This window comes from Bufo gargarizans, chromosome 1 (assembly GCF_014858855.1).
Source record: "Bufo gargarizans isolate SCDJY-AF-19 chromosome 1, ASM1485885v1, whole genome shotgun sequence".
Taxonomy (NCBI): domain Eukaryota; kingdom Metazoa; phylum Chordata; class Amphibia; order Anura; family Bufonidae; genus Bufo; species Bufo gargarizans.
In genome coordinates this window covers 64,455,124-64,478,624 of record NC_058080.1, presented here as the reverse complement: position 1 = coordinate 64,478,624, position 23,501 = coordinate 64,455,124, and the positions used below count along the sequence as shown (strand labels likewise).

The window sequence follows — 23,501 nt, the reverse complement described above, 5'->3', positions numbered from 1 at the left end:
TAATTGTACGGTACTTACTGTAGTACCGGAGGTATAACATTAAGACGGCGCAGACCGGCATCTCCCTCGGTCATGCGCCGCCTGTCTCAGCTCCCTCCGGATGGGCTGCCTGCCCCAGCTCCCTCCTCATGCGCCACCTGCCCCAGCTCCCTCCTCATGCGCCGCCTGCCCCAGCTCCCTCCTCATGCGCCGCCTGCCTGCTTATCTCACTTTATGAATGAACAGGCAAGCGGCGCATGACAGAGTGAGCTGGGGCAGGCGGCTCATGAGGAGGGAGCTGCGGCAGGCGCTGCGCCGTCTTAATGTTATACATTCGGTATGTAAAAACATGGCTTCTTAACATTATATCGGCGTATAACACGCATACATCATTTGCCCCCTATTTTCAGGGGGAAAAAGTGCGTGTTATACGCCGATAAATACGGTACTCCTTCTGGAGTGGCCCAGTCAGAGTCCAGACCTCAACCCGATTGAGATGCTGTGGCATGACCTCAAGAAAGCGATTCACACCAGACATCCCAAGAATATTGCTGAACTGAAACAGTTCTGTAAAGAGGAATGGTCAAGAATTACTCCTGACCGTTGTGCACGTCTGATCTGCAACTACAGGAAACGTTTGGATGAAGTTATTGCTGCCAAAGGAGGTTCAACCAGTTATTAAATCCAAGGGTTCACATACTTTTTCCACCTGCACTGTGAATGTTTACATGGTGTGTTCAATAAAAACATGGTAACATTTAATTCTGTGTGTGTTATTAGTTTAAAGAGGACCTTTCACCGATCCTGACAATGTGAACTAAGTATACAGACATGGAGAGCGGCGCCCGGGGATCTCACTGCACTTACTATTATCCCTGGGCGCCGCTCCGTTCTCCCGCTATGCCCTCCGGTATCTTCGGTCAATAGGTTATAGTAGGCGGAAATCGCATCGCAGAGCTCACAGCCTGGGAGAAAATAACCTCCCAGGCTGTGAGCTTCGCGCTGCGATTGGCCAGCGCTACAGCAGAACAAGGGCAGACTCCGCCTACTATAACTTAGTGACCGAAGATACCGGAGGGCATAGCGGGAGAACAGAGCGGCGCCCAGGGATAATAGTAAGTGCAGTGAGATCCCCGGGCGCTGCTCTCCATGTCTGTATACTTAATTCACAATGTCAGGATCGGTGAAAGGTCCTCTTTAGGCCCCCTGCACACGGCCGTGTTTCACAGCCGCGTGCGGGCCGTGGAACCGCGGCCTGGATCCCTCCTGAGAGCTGGAGCGCACGGCGTCACTGGTTGCTATGACGCCGTGCGCTCCCTGCTGCCGGCACAGTACAGTAATACACTGGTATAGATCATACCAGTGTATTACTGTATTGCGGCGGCAGCAGGGAGCGCACGGCGTCATAGCAACCAGTGACGCCGTGCGCTCCAGCTCTCAGGAGGGATCCAGGCCGCGGTTCCACGGCCCGCACACGGCTGTGAAACACGGCCGTGTGCAGGGGGCCTAAAGCAGACTGTGATGAAGGTCAGATCACATTTTATGACCAATTTGAGCAGAAATCCATATCATTCCAAAGGGTTCACATACTTTTTCTTGCAACTGTAGATGGATAGATATCCCCACCCTAGATTTGTCCCCATCCCCCAACCCTACACAATTATTTACCACTTGCTTTGGCAACGCTAAAATGTGTTTAGTCCTGCCAATAAAGCTTACTTGATTTGATAGATAGATATGGGATAAATACATACCTCCCAAACGTCCCGGATTCAGCGAGGTATGTCCCTCTTTCTGGCAGCTGTCCCTGCATCCATAGGAAGCAGAGACAGTTGCCATAATGAAGCAGAGAGCCGTCGCCGGCATCCCCTCCCTGCGCCTCTCCACACCTCCGCTCCGCCTCCTTCACAGACTAGAGCAGCTGCTCGGAACAAAGAGAGTATATGGAGGGAGATTTATCAAAACTTGTGTAAAGGAAAACAGTTTTAGTTGCCCATAGCAACCAATTAGATTCCTCCTTTCATTTTTCAGAGCTCCTTTGGATAATGAAAGGTGGAATCTGATTAGTCGCTATGGACAACTAAGGCTACTTTCGCACTTGCGTTTGGGGTTCCGCTTGCGAGATCCGTTTGAGGGCTCTCACAAGCGGCCCCGAACGCATCCGTTCATCCCCAATGCATTCTGAGTGGATAAGGATCCGTTCAGAATGCATCAGTTTGGCTCCGTTCCGCCTCCATTCCGCTCAGCAGGCGGACACCTTAACGCTGATTGCAGCGTTTTGGTGTCCGCCTGGCCGCGCGGAGCCAAACGGATCCGCCCTGACTTACAATGTAAGTCAATGGGGACGGATCCGTTTGACGTTGACACAATATGGTGCAATTGCAAACTGATCCGTCCCCCATTGACTTTCAATGTAAAGTCAGGAGTCCCTATTAATATACCATCGGATCTGAGTTTTCTCCAATCCGATGGTATATTTTAACTTGAAATGTCCCCATCACCATGGGAACGCCTCTATGTTAGAATATGCAATCGGATTTGAGTTAGATCGTGAAAACTCAGATCCGACAGTATATTCTAACACAGAGGCGTTCCCATAGTGATTCAAGTTAGAATATACTAAGAACTGTGTACATTACTGCCCCCTGCTGCCTGGCAGCACCCGATCTCTTACAGGGGGCTGTGATCAGCACAATTAACCTCTCAGGTGCCGCACCTGAGGGGTTAATTGTGCGGATCTCAGCCCCCTGATCGGGTGCTGCCAGGCAGCAGGGGCCAGACCCCCCTCCCTCCCCAGTATTAAAAGCATTGGTGGCCAGTGCGGCCCCCCCTCCCTCCCCAGTATTAAAAGCATTGGTGGCCAGTGAGGCCCCCCCCCTCCCTCCCCAGTATTAAAAGCATTGGTGGCCAGTGCGGCCCTTCCTCCCCCTCCCTCCCCAGTATTAAAAGCATTGGTGGCCAGTGCGGCCCCCCCTCCCTCCCCAGTATTAAAAGCATTGGTGGCAGTGGCCACAGGCTAACAACCCCCTTCCCCTCCATTCATTGGTGGCAGCGGAGCGGCATTTCCGATCGGAGTCACAGATCTGTCACTTACCAGTAGAAGGAGAGCCGGCCGGCCACAGACAGGGGGGGCCGCACTGGCCACCAATGCTTTTAATACTGGGGAGGGAGGGAGGGGGGCCGCACTGGCCACCAATGCTTTTAATACTGGGGAGGGACGGGGGGGGGGCCGCACTGGTCACCAATGCTTTTAATACTGGGGAAGTAGGGGGGTCTGGGCCCTGCTGCCTGGCAGCCCCCGATCAGGGGGCTGAGATCCGCACAATTAACCCTTCAGGTGCGGCACATGAGGGCTTAATTGTGCGGATCACAGCCCCCTGTAAGAGATTGGGTGGTGCCAGGAAGCAGGGGGCAGTAATGTACACAGTTCCTAGTATATTCTAAATTGAAGCGTTCCCATCACCATGGGAACGCCTCTGTGTTAGAATATACTGTCGGATCTGAGTTTTTTTCAGATCTGAAAAAGCTGTTATGCAGACGGATCTGCACTGAACGGATAACCATCGTTTGCATTTATAGGTGCGGATCCGTCTGTGCAGATACCAGACGGATCCGCACCTAGCGCAAGTGTGAAAGTAGCCTAAGCCAGTTTTTCTTTACACCAGTTTTGATAAATCTCTCCCATTGTGTTTATTTTTTTTACTTTCTGTGAGCGGTACAATGTGGGCATATTACTGGGGGGCACAATGTGTGCATATTATTGGGGGCACAATGTGGGCATATTCCTGGAGGGCACAATGTGGGCATATTCCTGGGGGGCACAGTGTGGGCATATTCCTGGGGGGCAGAATGTGGGCATATTACTAGGGGGCACAGCTGGGCATATATTTCTGGGGGCAAAATGTGGGCATACTACTGGGGGCACAATGTGGGCATATTACTGGGGGCACAATGTGGGCATATTCCTGGGGGGCACAATGTGGGCATATTCCTGGGGGGCACAGTGTGGGCATATTACTGAGTGGTAGAATGCGGGCATATTACTAGGGGCACAGCTGGGCATATTACTGGGGGCACAATGTGGGCATACTACTGAGGGCACAATGTGGGCATATTACTGGGGGCACAATGTGGGCATATTACTGAGTGGCAGAATGCGGGCATATTACTAGGGGGCACAGCTGGGCATATTACTGGGGGCACAATGTGGGCATACTACTGGGGGCACAATGTGGGCATATTACTGAGGGCACAATGTAGGCATATTCCTGGGGGGCACAATGTGGGCATATTCCTGTGGGGCACAATGTGGGCATATTACTGAGTGGCAGAATGTGGGCATATTACTAGGGGGCACAGCTGGGCATATTACTGGGGGCACAATGTGGGCATACTACTGGGGGCACAATGTGGGCATATTACTGAGGGCACAGATGGGCAAAATTCTGTGAAGTACAATGTGGGCATAAATACTGTGCGGTGGTATGAAGGGGGAATAATTACTATGTGGGGGCATTAAGGGGACTGGGTGGGATTAGGTGTACAGTTATGGCAGAGTTAGAGGTGTGGAAAAATTTGTCGCTCCTTGTTCATTTACAAAGTTTGTAAATAAATAAATATGAGATAAATAGATAGATATGAGATTAGATCAGTCACATGACAGCATAGGGGAAGGGGGGGTCATTATAGGGGTTGGATATTATTATGGGGTTATCTCATGATTAATGTAAAAAATGAAAATCAGACATCATATAGTACATAACAATCTCTTTCTAAGGCCTCCTTCACACGAACCTGTGCGCCCCGTGGCAGTGCTGCGGCCCGCAAAATGCAGGCCGCAATGCACGAACACCGACCGTGGGGCAGCCGCAGCGGATTGCGGACCCATTCACTTTAATGGGTCCGCGATCCGGCCGTTCCGCAAAAAGATAGGACATGTTCTATCTTTTTGCGGAACGAAAGTACGGGACAAAACCCCACGGAAGCACTCCGTAGTGCTTCTGTAGGGTTCCGTTCCGCACTATTCAGCACCCCCGGATTTGCTGACCCACTGAAGTGAATGGGTCCGAATCCGTGATGCGCAATGCACATGGAACGGTGCCTGTGTATTGCGGATACGAAAATGCGGTCTGCAATATGGCAACGGGACACCTACGGTCGTGTGCAGGAGGCCTAACAAAGCTAGAACCAGCCCTGTACCTCAGAGATCTCCCCATGCATTGCTCTCCTAGATTTAGGCTACTTTCACACTAGCGTTTTTCCTGGATCTGTCATGGATCAGAAAAAACGCTTCCGTTACTGATAATACAATCATCTGCATCCGTCATGAACGGATCCGGTTGTATTATCTGTAACATAACCAAGATGGATCCGTCATGAACTCCATTGAAAGTCAATGGGGGACGGATTCGTTTTCTATCGTGTCAGAGAAAACGGATCCGTCCCCATTGACTTTCAATGATTTTCATGCCGGATCCGTCTTGCTCCGCATCCCATGACGGAAAAAAAAACCACAGCTTGCTGCAGTTTGCTCTACGGTATGAGAACGCAGCCAACGGAACGGAATGTATTCTATTGCACTCCATTCTATTCAGTTACGTTTTGTCCCCATTGACAATGAATGGGGACAAAACGGAAGCATTTTTTTTACGGTATTGAGACCCTATGACGGATCTCAATACTGGAAAATATTAACGCTAGTGTGAAAGTAGCCTTATATCAAGATGGCAGCTCAGGGGGAATGTCCATTCTGCTGCAGCTCGCTCCCTATCACAGCTCAAGGTTAAAATTGAGCATGTGCGTCCACGTCAGTGAGTTGGATATGAAACAGGAAAAAGAACAAACAGCAGGTGGCGCTATACAGATACATTTTACTGAATAGCTCAGTGGCTACACAAAATTTTTAATTACATGCAATTACAAAACTATTCAGATCCAGGTGCTGGTTTGAAAACTGTAGAATATGTTTTGTGACAAATACACCTTTAAGTTCTAAATAAGTAATTTTTTTCATGAAATGATAAAATGTCTCAACATCTCATATGTGTTCTATGTTCTCTTGTGAATAAAATATGGGTCTATGAGATTTGAAAATCATTGCATTCTGTTTTCAGCTTACATTTTTCACAGTGTCCTAACTTTTTTGGAACCAGAGTTATATTTTGTGGCCTGCCTACTACGTGGCTGCTGCACCTCCTCTTTTGGTTCCATCCCTCATTTCTATTCATTTTCCAATTCCTAAATTGTTCTTCTCATCAATAGGTGCCCTAGGCAAATGCCTATTTTGCCTATCCCAGTACATAAACAAAAGTCATGGACACAGCTTTGAGAATCGAGCATGCCGCTAGTCTACAGATCCGAGGTCTATACACGTCATTTATTTTGTGATTCATTATTCACTCAGGAAAATTATTAAAAAGATTCCGAATATCACCGACTGCCAGGGTAGGATATCCTGCCAGGAAAGACCTGAGGACCCTGCCGAGTGGATTTTGGAGGGCTGATTAGAGGGCTGGACATTGTAATAACATTGCGCTACACTGGGGAGTTTCGCAGAAGATAATATTGTTTGAGAGAAGAATAACAGTGTCACCAAAAGCCTGTGAATCTTAAGACTGGAAAACCCGGGGAAAACAGGAGGAAAACTGTAGAGAGGGCGTAGAAGTCATGTATCCGCCATCGAAAAGACACAGAAAAACAATTAACACCTTCAGACTAACAGACCAAATTCACACTTACAGTATATCACAAAAGTAAGTCCACCCCTCACATTTTTGTAAATGTTTTATTCTATCTTTTCCTGGGACAACACTGAAGATCTGATACTTTGATACAATGTAAAGTAGTCGGTGTACAGCTTGTATAACAGTGTAAATTTGGTGTGGCCTCAAAATAACTCAACACACCGCCATTTTCCCTCCCAGGTGTCATGTGACTCATTAGTGTTACAAGGTCTCAGGTATGAATGGGGAGCAGGTCTGTTAGATTTGGTGATATCGCTCTCACACTCACTCATACTGGTCACTGGAAGGTCAACATGGCACCTCATGGCAAAGAACCCTCTGAGGATCTGAAAAAAAGAATTGTTGCTCTACATAAAGATGGCCTAGGCTATAAGAAGATTGACAACACCCTGACACTGAGCTGCAGCACGGTGGCCATGACCATACAGCGGTTTAACAAGGCAGTTTCCACTCAGAACAGGCCTCGCCATGGTCGACCAAAGAAGTTGAGTGCACGTGCTCGGCGTCATATCCAGAGGTTGTATGAGTGCTGCCAGCATTGCTGCAGAGGTAACAGGGGTGGGGGGTCAGCCTGTCAGTGCTCAGACCATATGCCGCACACTGCATCAAATTGGTCTGCATGGCTGTTGTCCCAGAAGACAACCTCTTCTAAAGATGATACACAAGAAAGCCAGCAAACAGTTTGCTGAAGACAAGCAGACTAAGGACATGGATTACTGGAGCCACGTCCTGTGGTCTGATGAGACCAAGAGAAACTTATTTGGTTCAGTTGGTGTCAAGCGTGTGTGGCAGCAACCAGTTGAGGAGTACAAAGACAAGTGTGACCTGCCTACAGTCAAGCATGGTGGTGGGAGTGTCATGACTTGGGGCTGCATTAGTGCTGCCGGCTGTGGGGAGCTACAGTTCATTGAGGGAACCATGAATGCCAACATGTACTGTGACATACTGAAGCAGAGCATGATTCTCTACCTTCAGAAACTGGGCCGCAGGGCAGTATTCCAACATGATAACGACTCCAAACACACCTCTAAGACGACCACTGCCTTGCTAAAGAAACTGAGGGTAAAGGTGCTGGACTCCAGACCTAAACTCTATCGAGCATCTGTGGGGCATCCTCAAATGGAAGGTGGAGAAGTGCAAGGTCCCTAACATCAACCAGCTCCGTGATGTCGTCATAGAGGACCGGAAGAGGATTCCAGAGGCAACCTGTGAAGCTCTAGTGAACTCCATGCCCAAGAGAGTTAAGTTAGCTGGAAAATAATGGTGGCCACACAAAATATTGACACTTTGGGCACAATTTGGCCATTTTTTTACTTAGGAGTGTACTCACTTTTGTTGCCAGCGGTGTAGACATTAATGGCTGTGTGTGGAGTTATTTTAAGGGCATGTCCAATTTACAGTTATACAAGCTGTACGCTGACTACTTTACATTGTATCAAAGTGTGATATCTTCAATGTTGTCCCATGAAAAGATAGAAAAAAGTATTGACAAAAATTCTGAGGGGTATCTCACTTTTGTGAGATACTGTAACTATTCAATAACATACTGCTAAAGGGGTGCTCCGCTTTGGACAATCCCTACTTGTTAGAAGGGTTCCTGACAATAAGCTGTCCACAAAGTGTCATCCTGCTGGGAACCACAGCGATCATCTGTAATCAAACCTGGCGGTGTTTAGTTTTCCTACAGCGCCACCACAGGTCAAATTAAGTATTACCCGGTCTCCGTTCAAATCAATTGGATGTCTGTGTAATTCAGTACAGGACAGGTCCTCCAGAGCAAGAGTTACTCTTTGTAACTGCTCTATACCTTGGCTAGGAGATAAGGATTCGTCATCAGAAGGAATCGTCAGATATCTGGGGCATTGTGCTTTGTCTTCGGCATTTGATGCACGCATACTGGGAAACTTGGTGCAGGAGACATGATTACAACCCAATACAAGTGGAGGAAATATGTTCAAAACATTCAATAAAATAGATGCAAATCCATCAACAATGAAGACATCAGCATACCATCCAACTTTACCTGTTTGGGCCAAGTACATTCACAAAGCAACATATTAACTCAAACTTTCTTTTAAAGTGTACCACATAATGGCTGTGCTTCGTTGTACAATCATTACTGTAAAGGAACAGGTCTTTTTGGGGCTTCCCTAAAGTCTCTTTCACCCATATTATTCCCTGTTTCAGCTGCACAGTTAGATGCATTTCATAAAGAAGCAGGGGGTGTCTCCCTTCTGTGAAATCTGCCAGCACTGTACTGCTCTCACATCCGTCTATGTCTATTTTCGGTTCCGGAGCTCACAGAACAGATAAGGAGGGGAAGATCACAATTACAGAAAGGCAGGAGGCTCCTATAATCTTCAGAAGCAGTGTAGAAGCAGTTCTATTATCAGACTCAGCATCTCAGCAAACTCTGACATGCCCCCATTTCCTATGAGTCGTCTTCTTTGTCTCTGTCACTGGGGACGGATCTTGCCTGGCAACAGGCAGTGGACTGCAACTTAGGTGGCAGTGAGACCCCTAGTGGCCATGACTTTACAGCTTTTTTTTTTTAGGTAGATGCAGGCAAATTTTTTAAATGAAGTGATTTAGAAATTTGCTAGATAAACCATTCTCTATTAGATGAAATGAAATTGTGTGAAAGTATGGTGACTCTTTAAACTCTACAATGGGTTGCATTTCCAGGGAACCTCAATCATCCCTATGCTCCAATTAGCAGATCCATGGGGACTATCAGGCGCTAAACGTTAAGGAAGTTAGCCAGATAGAGGTTACGTAATGTCCATGTGAAGCGCTACATGAGCACTAATAATAATGATATCTCTGGGGAAAGATGTCTGACCTTGCAAATTACTGCAATCGGTCTTCGACATGCTGTATCTCCATTAGACTGGGAAAGCTCAAGGTTTAAGAGAGGAGAACCTGTGTCAGGCCTTACCATTAACTCATATGTATAGGATAGGTATTGTCCAGCTGCCCATTCTCAAAAACTAAGTATTGCCTACTGAGGTATCTCTAGGGGAAAGAAATATCCAACATGAAGAGGTGTCAATTGAAAAAGAACCTGAAGGAGCAGTATTCTGGAGTAAACACCTAGGACAATATTTAACAAAATTAGACGTGGCTTTGGACTGGTGGCACTTATCAAAACTTTTTAACACTTTTCTAAGAAAAAAGTCAGAAGTCAAAATCGGGCATTCTGCACTGAGCGACAGACGGCCCAGTGTACGCTGGTAATTATAAATCCCCTACTATGTGTAAAAGAAGAGAAACACTACCAGACCCAAGTGATTTGATGTTCTGGGTTAATATTATATGTGGTGATGTGTACAGTATAAGCGCTGGAAAGAGTGTATATCCCACCCAGATACCTCAGCTGGGTAAGATAAATAAAATCCAGAAAGTGTAGTTTGCTGAAAAAGTTTTGTTTACATTTTGCTCTGGGCTGGATTTCATTTGGACTGGTGTATAGGTTTGGTAGTGGGATCTGCCAGTCCACACCCTTCCAGTATGGGTGTTGTCTTTTACCTGAGGTAATCGCAGGTGAGGCCTGCTGTAATCAAGGCGGGATAAAACCAACCCTCTGTGTGTCAGTCTGGGGAGAGAAGACTTGGAAACAGAGGCCTACAGAGGCTCTTGGTGGTCTCAGCCAGGTGGGCTGAGGGACCACGAGGCTACGTGTAGCTGGATCTCTTCCCTATCTGGACTTGTGTTCCGTGAGCGAATGTGAGCTAAGGGTTGGAGCTTGAGACCCTGTGTATAAGCTGTGCTAAGACGAAGGTCAGGGAAACAAACTATTAGTTAGAGCCCAGACAGGCAGGCGTTTGTTTTGATGCTTGTGTTTGTGCGGGTGCTGAAGTGCCATAATAAAGCACCAGTTTGGACATTGATTCCTATTGTCTGCGAAGACGTCTGTGATTGCGAGCCCCTGAGAGAGAGCGATTCCTTACATATAGTACAAATAAAATAAGTGACATTGTAAAGAACATAAAGTCGAAAAGAACAAAGTACTGTAATTTAGTCATTTCCTGCATCACTGAACATATTCTAACAGCACTGTGAAATGACATTGTGGATTAAAATGAAAATGTCACATATTACTATGTCTGGCTTAGTTAAACAATTTTGCAGGAAAGATAGAAATCAGGGAAGATGCTTAAAGGGGTTGTCCCACAAATATTCTACATATTTCAAACCAGCCCCTGGATCTGAATAATTTTGTAATTGCATGCAATTAAAAATATAGCATAGCTACTGAGTTATTCAATTAAATGTATCTGTATAGCGCCACCTAGTGCTTGTCCTTTCCCTATTTCTCCACCCACCTCTCTGCAGTGGACACACATGCTCAGTTCCACTCTTCAACTGTATCCACTGTAAGAAGCTGTGACACAGAGAGAGAGATAGCTGCAGCAGAAATGACATACCCCCTGCAGATTGCTGCAGCAGAAATCAATCTAGCACAGCAATTGAAGCAATGAATGTGGAGATCTCTGGCTCCATGTGAGGTACAGGGCTGGTTCCAGCTTTGTTAGAAAGAGATTGTCCTGGACTATATGATGTCTGATTTTTATTTTTTTCATTACTCATGGCAAACCTTTTTCTTAGGATATTCAGCTGATCCTAGAATGTCCTGCTGTAAAAAGTAGGTATTCACTTTCCCTGCCCAAAATAAGGAATTATCCAATCTCAGTCTACATCAATGATTTGTCTGTGTAAAGTATAGCTGTGCTTGGTTCTCCAAAGACTAATGAGGGACCACCACCCATTATTTAATTACAATTCCCTAACTGGGTTTGTGAGGACTGGTTTTCTAAACTTGATAATCCCTTTAAAAATTGTGTAGAAACGCTCTAGGAGCCAAACCTAATTTTTTAAGTGACCAGGCATCAGATAAAAAGTTAAAAAAAAGTCGTGAAATTACTTCAGGCTCTAAATACTTAAAGGGGTTGTCTAACTTCAGCAAATAGCATTTATTTTGTAGGGGAAGTTAATACAAGGCACTTACTAATGTGATGTTATTATCCATATTGCTTCCTTTTCTGTTTAAAGGGACACTGACAGGCAAATTCAGCATATTTAGTTAAATATCTGACATTACAGGTCTTATACAGTCTATTAAAAGCATCTAAGTATCCCCCCTGTCCACCTTTTTAAATACCGAAAAATAAAGTTTTATAACCTGCCTGTCTCCTCACCAATCTGCCCAAGGGGCGGCGTTTCATCTCAAAATGCGCCCAGCCAGCCGCTCCCAACTGCCGTTCTGAAGCCCCGCCCAGCTCATCAATATTCACTTCGCTGGGCGGCAGCTACAACTCTCCCCAGTCACGATCCTGCGCATGGGCAATAGAATCCTCCTGGCATCGTATCATCATCATCGCATGCGCATGAGGCAGAGGCTGCAGCGGCCTCGGGGACGCAGGCAGGGTGTGTACGCAGGCGCGATCTAACCACGGCGGGGCGCAGGCGCAGAAGATTAGACATGAACGATGCCAGGATGATTCTATTGCCCATGCGCAGGATCGTGACTGGGGAGAGTTGTAGCTCCGCCCAGCGAAGTGAATATTGATGAGCTGGGCGGGGCTTCAGAACGGCAGTTGGGAGCGGCTGGCTGGGCGCATTTTGAGATAAAACGCCGCCCCTTGGGCAGATTGGTGAGGAGACAGGCAGGTTATAAAACTTTATATTTCGGTATTTAAAAGGTGGACAGGGGGGATACTTAGATGCTTTTAATAGACTGTATAAGACCTGTAATGTCAGATATATAACTAAATATGCTGAATTTGCCTGTCAGTGTCCCTTTAAATTCTTTTTTTTATTTAAATTTTGAAAGATATTGCTTCCTTTTCTGGCTGGATTCATTTTTCCATCACATTATACACTGCTTGTATCCATGGTTACAGACCACCCTGCAATCTATCAGTGGTGGTCATGCTTGTACACTATAGGAAAAAGCACCAGCCTATTTGCACTCTCAATGTCCCGGACACCAGAGAGGCCGGCACTGTTTCCTTTAGTGTGCAAGCACTGCCACCAATGCTGGATTGCAGGGTGGTCATAACCATGGATACAAGCAGTGTATAATGTGATGCAAAAATGAATCCAGCCAGCAAAGGAGGCAATATGGACAATCACAATACATTAGTAAGTGCCTTGTTTTAACTTTCTCTACATGATTAGTGCCATTTGCTGCAATGAGACAACCCCTTTAAGGTGACTGTCCACTGGGTCTCGATAGTAGTCATGGTGAAGATGTTGATGTGACTCAAGCTCCCACTTCCCTTTGGTGCCAACATTCAAGAAGCCCTTTGATAGCAGCTTCTCGTCCCATGAGAACAAAAGCATAGTAGTGCATGTTTAAATCCAGCAGCCCGATCTTTCTTTCTGTAGGTCAACCATCGGGGGAGAGTTGAGGGGCTCTCATACAGCGGCGTAGCTAAATTCTCATGGGCCCTGGTGCAAGAGTTCAGATTGGGCCCCCTTCCCTCAGTGCTTTGTGGTCAGGGGCACGGAAGCATATAGCCTTCAGGCTGCCTGAAGTAAAAATGTAAACTGCACCCCCCCATGCTAAATTCTTGATCTAACCCCTTCCCTCCAGTCAGAGGTGTAACTTGACCAGCACTTTCTCTAATACCAGTGTCTTATCATGTGGCACAAGGTCTTTAGGAACCCTCAGGATCCTGGGCTCAGTAGCTGACTGCTACCTCTGCACCCCTTATAGCTACAGCCCTGGCATATAATCCATACAGGCCTCTATGGGTCTCATAGGCCCAGTTTATGGTCCCACGTCTCACAGGTCTATGGGCAAAATGAACAAAAAACCTAGATCTGCCCCCTGACCTGCATTTTCATAAATTCCATTGCCTTTTAACTGATTCCCATATGTAGTTCTACCACCATATATGTAACCATGTGGACTTCACAACCATTATCAAAGTCGAAGGATCTCTAAGGGGGCTGCCACATGTTCAGGTTTTTCGATTCCATTTTTGAAGCCAAAACCAGGAGTGCATTGAAAAAAAGTGGAGAAAAGTTGTATTTGCCCTTAAAGGTGGGTTCCGGGATTTTGATACTGATGATTGGTCATCAGTATCTGATCGGTGGAGGTCCAACACCCATTACATTGTATAGCGGCTGTGCATGGTATCTGCTACTAGGCCACGTGAACGGTGAACGTGTCATCATTTGCCTGAGAGAAAAGCTGAGAGAAGGCTGAGGCACTCACAGGAGCGCTGGTGCCTTCTCAAAGAGCGGATCAGCGGGGGTCCCAGGTGTCGGACCCCCACTGATCAGATACTGATGACCTATCCAGAGGATAGGTCATCAGTAGTTAAATCCCAGAAAAACCCTTTATTATTTTCTCTCCTGTTATGATCCACATCAGATTTTGGCTTTAAAAACACCATCCAAAATCCTGAACGTGTGTCAGCACCCTAATCGGTCAGACAATCATGGAGTTATGGGTCCAGCTCAACAGACCTAAACCATGTGGCCTCTGTTCAAGCAATACTTGTACAATGTATACCAGGGGTTTGAATTCTTTTACAGGAATCAGTGTTTTGCTCTTGATAACCCCCAAATATTAGTTGCATCCAAATGCGTTGTTGTCTCTATTCTTAGCCCAGGGATCATCTGGCTCTTGAAATATTCCCCCCTCCAGCAACTGAAAGCATGGCAAGTTGGCAAAAACATTCTCAGCATTGTACAATAGGCTCCCAGACCCTTATTCTCCCCAATATGCTGCAAAAACGACAGCAGCAGGAATATAACCGCTAATGTATGCACTGTACGCCATGGAGGAGACGGGCACAACGACAGCGATTCACACCTTGAATAATTCAGTGAGATTACATGTTCTCCTTCCCAATTACAATCCGCTTCACCTTCTAGCTCCACGACTCTGATGCTTAATATGTAAAGTCATATGAATTCCATGTTTATGAATATTTAATCATATACTGGATATATATATAGCCTGATGGGAAGATCCATACTAAGGGGTGACCTTAAAGGTCAATTGGTTTCCAGCTACCATTTATGTTCAAAGGTGACCAGGCTCCGTGCAGTATGAGAAAGTAGTATTGAAGGGGCACTAAATGTGGAAAAAGTACAAAAAGATCCCGGCACTTCCTTCCTTTATCTCCTCCTTTTCTTTGACTTATTTTGTCTCATGATACAATTAGAACAGAACTTCAGAAAGGAGTCAACTCAGGAACCCAGCCATGTCCCACCTCCTCCTCCTCCTCACTGTCCGGTGTCTGGCTATAAGAGAACTGGCTGCAGCAGGAGCCTCCCCCCTCCAGCCCTGTCTGCAGCGAGACAGAAATATTTCCCTGCTATTGGCTAAGCCAGGCCCTTTCAGGTGTTCACCAGCCAAAATGGAGCAGATCAGAAGAGATTTAACCCCTGTGTTCTTTGCAGGATGTCTACAAGACTGTTTGCTGCAGAAAATCCTGAAGACTGACAAACGTTGGGTCAAGATTATCTCCTGTTTAGGCCTCCTGCACACCACTGTATCTATTTTGCAGTCCGCAAATTGTGCCATCCGCATTCTGTTCCTAAATGACTTTTTTTTGTCTATGTATACCTTCGGAGGAAATTTTTTTTATAATTGCATGTTACTCATTTTTGGCTAAAAATTGGCCTTTATTAAAAAATATTGAGCTGTTCTGTCACAAAGGGTTATCTGTTTTTCTACTTGTGTGACTGGTACTTTCACTTTGTTAATGAACCTTATCTCTAAAGTACTAAGAGGTAATAAACATTTATTTAAGCCACATTCTTATCACTAAGATAAGAACTGAGCTATAATGAGAGTTTATAAGATCAGAGAGCAGAGATAAGGAGCCCGTCAGCTCCTGGTCTGACGGAAAAGACAGAAAATCTACAGGCTGCTACTAGAGCATCTCAGCTCTCTACAGAAAAAAGGACACCATATTTTTTTAATAAAGACCAATTGAAAAAAATATTTTTAGCTCCAAATAAGTACAAAGCAAATTTTTTTTTTTTTAAATTGACACCAAAGGAGTACATTGCCTTTAAATGTGTCCGTGGTCCACATTTTCCGGACATGTTCTACGGATGCAGAAAACGCATGAATGATACATGCGCTTTCTGCATCCATATGTCCATTCCACAAAAATGTAGAACATGTCCTACATTTGGCCCAAAAGAGAATACTATGTTTTTTGGGGCCGTTAACACGTGCTGTGCACCACTGGATGTATTTCTAGATCTCTTGTGTATCTTGTACGCGTAGTGGCGTATCTTTAATGCCGCTGTCAGTTTATCTCTTTAGTTCTTTCCATGTCTTACATTTGCAGACCCTTGAAGTCAGTGGGTCCGCCAAAAACGCAGATGCAACATGGACCTTATCCGTATTTTCCGGATCCAGAATTTTTGGACCGCAAAATACATATGGTCATGTGCATGAGACCTAAATCTGTAACATTCATTTCTAGGTTCAGCGCCCCGTTAAAGGGGTTGCTATGCATAGTGTGGTGATTTGCAACTGCACACTGGGCAGAAAAGTTGCTGGGGACAATCTTCCCGATGCCAAGCGAGTATTGCCCTTGGGCACCATTAACTGGTGTGGCAGCCCATAGTTTTACAAAGCTTGACTGCCTGACTTACGGAAAAAGCTTGAGAATCGGCGTCTGCTGCCCGCACACACTGACTGCCAGGTATATTACCGTATATACATACTCGTATAAAGGAGAGCTGTCAATCAGTGAGTGGGAAGATGAATCACAGGCTTTCTTCGTAAGTCAGACCAGCTTATAGGGCGTGCTATCCTATTCTTCCTCCGGATAAGGCGGGGTGGGACATCACCTTTAATGGTTAGATTTGCGAGAAACGCTGTACGGTGGATGCTTACAATCAATTAAATGATGATGCTATTAGGAAATTGTGCATTGCTGGGGTGTAGGAATGTGAAGTTCGAAGGAGCTGAGCTTCTGTTTCACAGAAACCATTCACAGAAGACAGTCTACCACAAATGGCACCTGTAAGGCCTGAAACGCGCTGACGTTCTCAGGCAAGAAGTCACGGCATAGACTGCTCTTAGATAACGTGACAGCAGACAAGTGGCGGGCGCATGCTGCCCATTAAGAGACATCCGTGACGATGAATACGTGCAGTGTTTGCCTTCAAGGACCAGACACAAGCCTTCTAATTGTGAATGCGGTCTCTGTGTCATGTCTGCCGGCTCTGCTGCTCACATGATGGAATCATTTAGCTCTACTGATTTCATTAAGGCACATAAGCCAGTGAACAGAAGCCCACGTGTGAAGATCCAGATGAACGGCCAGTCTGTGGCAGCCTTAGGTTCTTCAATGGGGGAGAACTTCTATCTCCGCAGAAAGACCACAGGGCTACGTGGTCCTCCGTGGAGTCATACAACCTGATGATCATGACTCAAGCAGCTTTCTCATTCTCACCCATGGACAATGGGAAAACAACAATGTAATATTGACCAAATTATTGCAACTGAGATGTTTCTGGCTTGCTCCTATAGGGTCCTAGGTGAGACAGGTCCCAGCCCTGATTGGTCCTATGCCCATGGGAGCACCTAGCCTTTCTGCTTCCTGAGGCGAAAACTGAAACAGCGCCCCCCCCCCTCCCCAATGCCAATTTCTTAACCTAACCCCTTCCCTTCAGCTCATGGCCCTTAGGTTGCCCCCCTCTTGCCACTACCTGGTGCTGCCTTGGCCTCATTGGTGGTGCACCCCTGCCTATGCCCTAGATCACTTGGTGCATGCATAAGGCTCAATTCACTGTATGTATATTGCGGCCCGCAAACCATGGATCCGTAAAATACAGATACCGCCCTTTCCTGGGTACCTATTATAGAAATGGCTATTCTTGTCCGCAAAATGGACAAGAATACAAAGCGTTATATAATTTGCGGAACAGCCACATGGATGCGGACAGCAGACAGCTGACATCCATGCAATGTCCGCATTTTTTGTGGCTCCACAAAAATAAATAGAAAAGTAGTGCGAAGTGTTCAGCACTAAAAATCTTTATTTCGTCTTAGGGTACTTTTACACTAGCGTTATTCTTTTCCGGTGTTGAGTTTTGTCCTAGGGGCTCAATACCGGAAAACGAACACTTGGCTGAATGCCAGATTTTTTTCGATAGGAATGTATTAGTGCCGGATCCGTCCTTCCGATCTGCGCATGCCGGATGCGAATCCAGAAAGGAAATATGCCTAATCATGCAGTGATATGACAGCAGAATATATATTCAGGACTCTGGGAAAGTATGGTGGGAGCTGTAATCTGTCCGCATTTGTTTTAACCCAATTTTCCTAGAAACAGGTGTAAGAAACGGGAATGTTTCACACTACCAATATGAACAGGAGTCTTGGAAAGCTGAGTGACAACTCAAGAGGCAGCTGTCATGCTTACAACAACTGTCCTGGAAACAGAGCTCCCATGAATCGATGTATAGAGCTCCTAAAGCAGCTTTCCCAAAATCCAGAAAAAAGTCTAATGCTGGCCGCATTGGTTGTCACCCAACTTTCCTAGAAACAATCCCTGCAAAAATGTGGATATTTAAAAGAAAAGCATTGACACCTAGCTTTCCCATAACCCTGAAAGATAAAGCTGACACTTTTCCCTAGAACCGGATGTATAGAATCTGTAACAACCAACATGGTTTCTGTTATGACTACCAATGGGGTCATCACCCGGCATTCCCAAATCTGCCCAGCATATGACAACATAAATATGGGAGAAATCTGAGTTAACCTCAGGTGGGAGCTGTAATCTTAGACACATTCACTGTAATCCAACTTTCCTGGAAACTGATCCAACTATGAAATGGATGCGTAGCATTTTTGGTAATTCTTGGCACCAACAAACATGGCTACCCTTATCCTGCCAAAAGGGAAGACACCCATCATCCCCAAACTCCAGAAAGTAAAATCTGCCGAATTCTGCATTGACATGAGAGCATGGGTGACATCAATCCATAACGCCTCCTTTGCACATCCGTGTCTGATCTATGACAAAAGGGTTAGCAGTTCCTCCATGAACATCTCCGTGAAGAATCCGCCTTTGGTCCTTGAGTCCGTTTTTTGCCCTCTATACGTCATCTGCTAAGCTGAAAATTCATTTCCAGAGCATCTCCCACCATTGGTCTATGAGAACCATGGACCCAACATAGACCCATAGATTTTATAATGTGCGTGAGGGATCCGTAATCACGGACAAAAATAGGGCGTGCCTCCATGGTGTCACTATGGGTCCACAGTCCGTAGAAAACCACTAATGCATGAACGCACACATTAAAGGCTACATGCACACGACCGTGCCGTTTTTTGCGGTCCGCAAACCGCGGATCCACAAAAAACAAAAGCCGCCGTGTGCCTTCCGCAATTTGCGGAACGGAACGGGCGGCCCATTGTAGACATGCCTATTCTTGTCTGCAAAACGGACAAGAATAGGACATGCTATATTTTTTGGGCGGGGCCACAGAACGGAGCAACAGATGCGAACAGCACACAGAGTGCTGTCTGCATCTTTTCCTGCCCCACTGAAGTGAATGATTCCGCTTCCGAGCCGCAAAAACGGTGGCTCGGATGCGGACCCAAACAACGGCCGTGTGCATGATCCATAGGACCTACCGCTGGGACCCCCCACGGATCACAAGAATGGCGGGCACCGTACCCCCTGCGGCCCCCCTGAAATGAACGGAGAGGCCGGTCGCACATGCATTTCTATGGTTCAGGAGATCGGCGAGTACAGCGCTCAGCTATCTCCGGAATTCCCATAGGAATGAATGGACCGGCCACAAGCATGCCCGACTGCCACTCTAGTCATTTCAGGGGGGCTGCAGGGGGTACGGTGCCCCCATTCTTATGATCCGTGGGGATTGGTAGGACCCCCACCAATCTAATAGTTATCCCGGGGATAACTTCAACCAACCGGAATACCCCTTTAACTACGTTTAGCTGGGTAGTAGCTGTAACTCTGACCATTACACTGAGACTCCCAGCAGTACATTGCTACACCCTTCTAGGATAGAAATGTCCTATGTTCAGTGTAAAATTGCACTCTGCAGACAAATGCAATGGGCAGATAATTGGATTTCCCTTGTTCTGCAATGGGTGGTGCCCTATAAAGTGGGCCATGTATTCCTGGCATGCCCAGAGCTCCACGAGCCTCCCCATCCATCCACCTGCCTCTTGTCATTCATGTATCACACGTGACTCCTCCGCTACTATGTATCACTCTGTTTATAAATAAATACAATGTATCAGTGTTCTATCCCCCCTGCAATACATGACCATGAGGAGGAGGAGGAGGAGGATGGGGAGGAGGACGAGCATGGCTCACTGGGTAAATGCCACCCCCTGCTCTCCAGGAGCAGCTAGCCACTGACTGACAGGAGCATCCTCCTTTACAAGGCGTCTACTCACATGCTGAATTAACCCCTTCACAGCCAGGCAACAGAACTGATCACTATTAAATCATTGCATTACAAAAAAAAGATGGTAATTCAGAATACAGGAGGATGCTCCAGGGAGAAGTCTTATAGGTTATCCTGGGCACAACCTTCATAGTGCCAGGGGAATAATGGAGATAAGGCAGTGCCTTATTACTATACATCAGGAACATGGCATGGGGTAGGTGGTAGCCTGTCTTATAGGACCAGCTGCCCCCACCCCTAGAGGTGGTAATGCAGAATACGGCCAGTGTGCTGTATTCCCAATGCAATGCTCTTTGCACAGGTAAGTGATCCTCAGTACAAGGGTGTATATAGCAATAGCACTTACCTGCACTCATGCTGGAGCTGCTGGCCCCTGGCTCCCATCCAGTTGCATGCAATCTGTAGCCTTTACCTGTTACACATCAGCCCAGCCACATGTCTCATTGCAATGTGATCCCCAAGGTGCACTGCAAGCAATGAGAAGCCAAGGCAGATGCTCCCTGTCCTACACTCTTCTTCTCCTCCACTGTCCCCTCCTCCTTATCTTCAGCACCGAGCTGATAAATGTTTCTGGGACAGCTATAGCGCAGGAAAGAAAGCCCAAAGGCATCATGGGTAATGTAGTTTTCTTAGATCGCTGCCTCTGGGCTCCTCGAGCTGAAGTGTCAGCGCAGGAAAACTACACAGACCTTGGTGCTTTGCAAGGCAAGTGTAATGCGCGGAACGAGCGCTAGATGGCGCCGTGCAAGAAAAAATATTAATAAATCAGTTCTGACTTTGCAAAGCAATTTAGTGCAGTTCCAGAAATGATAGCACCCAGCTGTGAATGGAGGTGTGCCAGGCAGGGTGAGGTCCTGGAGGGTGGTCAGACAGGGCAATGCTTACACTGGAGATATGGCATGTCACCCTCACAATAGTCCAAGAAGCTAAGATTTAAGGATTTATTTAATTTTGCACAAAAGCAAAAAAAATGGTTGTTCTTTATAAGCAGCCTGGCAAACAGCTCCCCAGATCTCAGCTTCATTAACCCTTTCAGTGTGACACAGGGAGGTAATGTAAAATAGCTGTTTTTGGAAGAAATCAACCATGTTTTTCTAATGCTGGACCATCCCTTTAAAGGGGTTTCCTAATGGTGGGAGAAGCCCCACCACGCTGCCTCATCGCCTTACATCCGGCGGCGGTATATGAGCGCGGTGACGTGTACTGCTCCAGCGAATGACTGGCTTCAGCGGTGACACGCCGCTGGTGGCCACATCACTGTTGAAGCCAGTCATTGGCTGCAGCGGTGCACGGGGCCATGCGCACGGTTATTTGGATATAAAAAGTGCGTGGAGCAGGTAAGTATGAATCTTCCGTTTCAGTGGACAGGCTGCGGGCACTTACTAAAACAAAAAATCTGTGTTAGGGCTCATGCACACCGAACGTATTTTCTTTGCGGACCATATGCGGAAGCATTCACTTCAATGGGGCTGTAGAAAATACGGAAGTTACTCCGTGTGGCCGTTCCGCAGAAAAGTAGTGCATGTCCTATTATTGTCCGCAAATCACGGTCCGAGGCCCCATTCAAGTCAATGGATCACCAAAAAATACGGAACGCGCACGAAACACATCCGTATGTCATTCGTAGTTTCATCCGTATTTTGCGGATCCATACTGTAGAAATGCTATGCCCAGCCCAGTATTGCTCATGTGTTTGGTGATTAATAAGTTACTGTTTCTGATCCGCAAAAAAACGGATCAAATATGGAAACCATACGGATATGTTTTGTGCAATAATGGAACAGAACAGGACTTGAATCAGAGAAAAAAAAACCTGATACGGAACAACGGATCAGTGAAAAACGGACCGCAAAACATCAACGGTCGTGTGCATGAGCCCTTACTGGAAAACAAGGGTCCATTCAGACATCCGTAGAATGGGTCCGGATCCGTTCCGCAATTATGCGAAACAGGTGCGGACCCTATTCATTTTCAATGGGGACGGAAAAGATGGGGACAGCACACAGTGTGCTGTCCGCATCCGCATTTTCGGTCCGCGGCTCCGCAAAAAATTAGAACATGTCCTATTCTTGTCCACAGCTGCGGACAAGAATAGACATTTCTATTGGGGTGCTGGCCCAGTGATTTGCGGATCCGCATAACGCTACGGACGTCTGAATGGAGCCTAAGGGTCCATTCACACGTCCGCAAGAGTTTCGCGGTCCGCAAATTGCAAAACATGGACACCGGCCTGTGTGTGTTCCGCATTTTGCGGACCGCACATGGCTGGCACTATGATAGAAATGCGTATTGTTGTCCGTGGCCGCGGACAAGAATAGGATAGGCTCTGTTTTTTTGTGGGGCCGTGGAACGGAAGTGCGGACCCATTATGCAGACGTGTGAATGGACCCTAAGACTAGAATTAGCAGATATATTGTAAGCGCTATTATTTTACACTTGCAGGTCTCACCCCGGCACCACCGGGAAACCCCTTCAAAGGGATGGTCCAGTAGTAGAAAAACATGGCAGCTTTCTTCCAAGAATAGCGCCACACCTGTCCACAGGTTGCATGTGGTATTGCAGCTCAGCTCCATTTACTTCAATGGGCAAACCTTTGTAGTTAACAGCTACTACACAACAGGCGAGCTGTGCCCTTTCAGCGCTACTGCAGAACAGACGATTGGGGGGGTATGCTGTGTCGGACCCCTGCTGATTAGATATTGATGGCCCAGAAAACCCCTTTAACACCTTGGATCGTTAATGGCCAGCACCTTGCATCTATGACAGTGGTAGTTCTTGCACAGTGACTTGCAGGGGCAGCTGTGACTGACAAGAAGGGTCATTTAACCACTTGGATGCCACCATCAGTAGTGAATTTGGCATCTAGCTGGTTAGATGGGGCAGGGGTCTACTTCTGTCACCCCCATAGGAGCCACCGCAACGCAACTGAACTAGTAGTTGGGAGCCTAATGCAGAAGCTTTAATGGGAATATACAAAAAAATAACAATTGATTGACCAATAAATAAAGTAAAATAAGCTTAAATAAGTCATAAAAATACCCAAAAATGAAAGAACACACAGACGTTATCTATCCTATAACAATGTCACCGGTTGTGCCATGAAACACCTGATATATGAGACCCCAGGCCTGGCCTCTATGAGGAGCACATGGCTGATGTCAGGGATACGGAGAGGCGTAATTCCCGTTATTGCAGATATACTTGATACAACCTATGGTATTTGAAAGCTGATGCTGGTCTTAACACTAGACTTGCGTTGAGCCAATCCAATCTATTTTCTGCGTGTTGTAAAAATAGATTCAGTATATTTAGTGCGGTTACTGCCGGGCTCGGCCGCCGTGG

General features: G+C 46.5%; 1 protein-coding gene across 1 annotated transcript in view; it reads right to left on the bottom strand.

Annotated features, from left to right (window-relative positions):
- Positions 1–20,689, bottom strand: part of ABLIM2 (actin binding LIM protein family member 2) — a 196,031-nt gene extending 175,342 nt beyond the window's left edge. Inside the window, exon 1 of the mRNA XM_044295879.1 lies at positions 20,506–20,689. Coding sequence (XP_044151814.1) covers positions 20,506–20,515 — 10 coding nt within the window. The 5' untranslated portion in view covers positions 20,516–20,689. The remainder of the gene's footprint in view (positions 1–20,505) is intronic.
- Between the last annotated feature and the right edge of the window lie 2,812 nt (positions 20,690–23,501).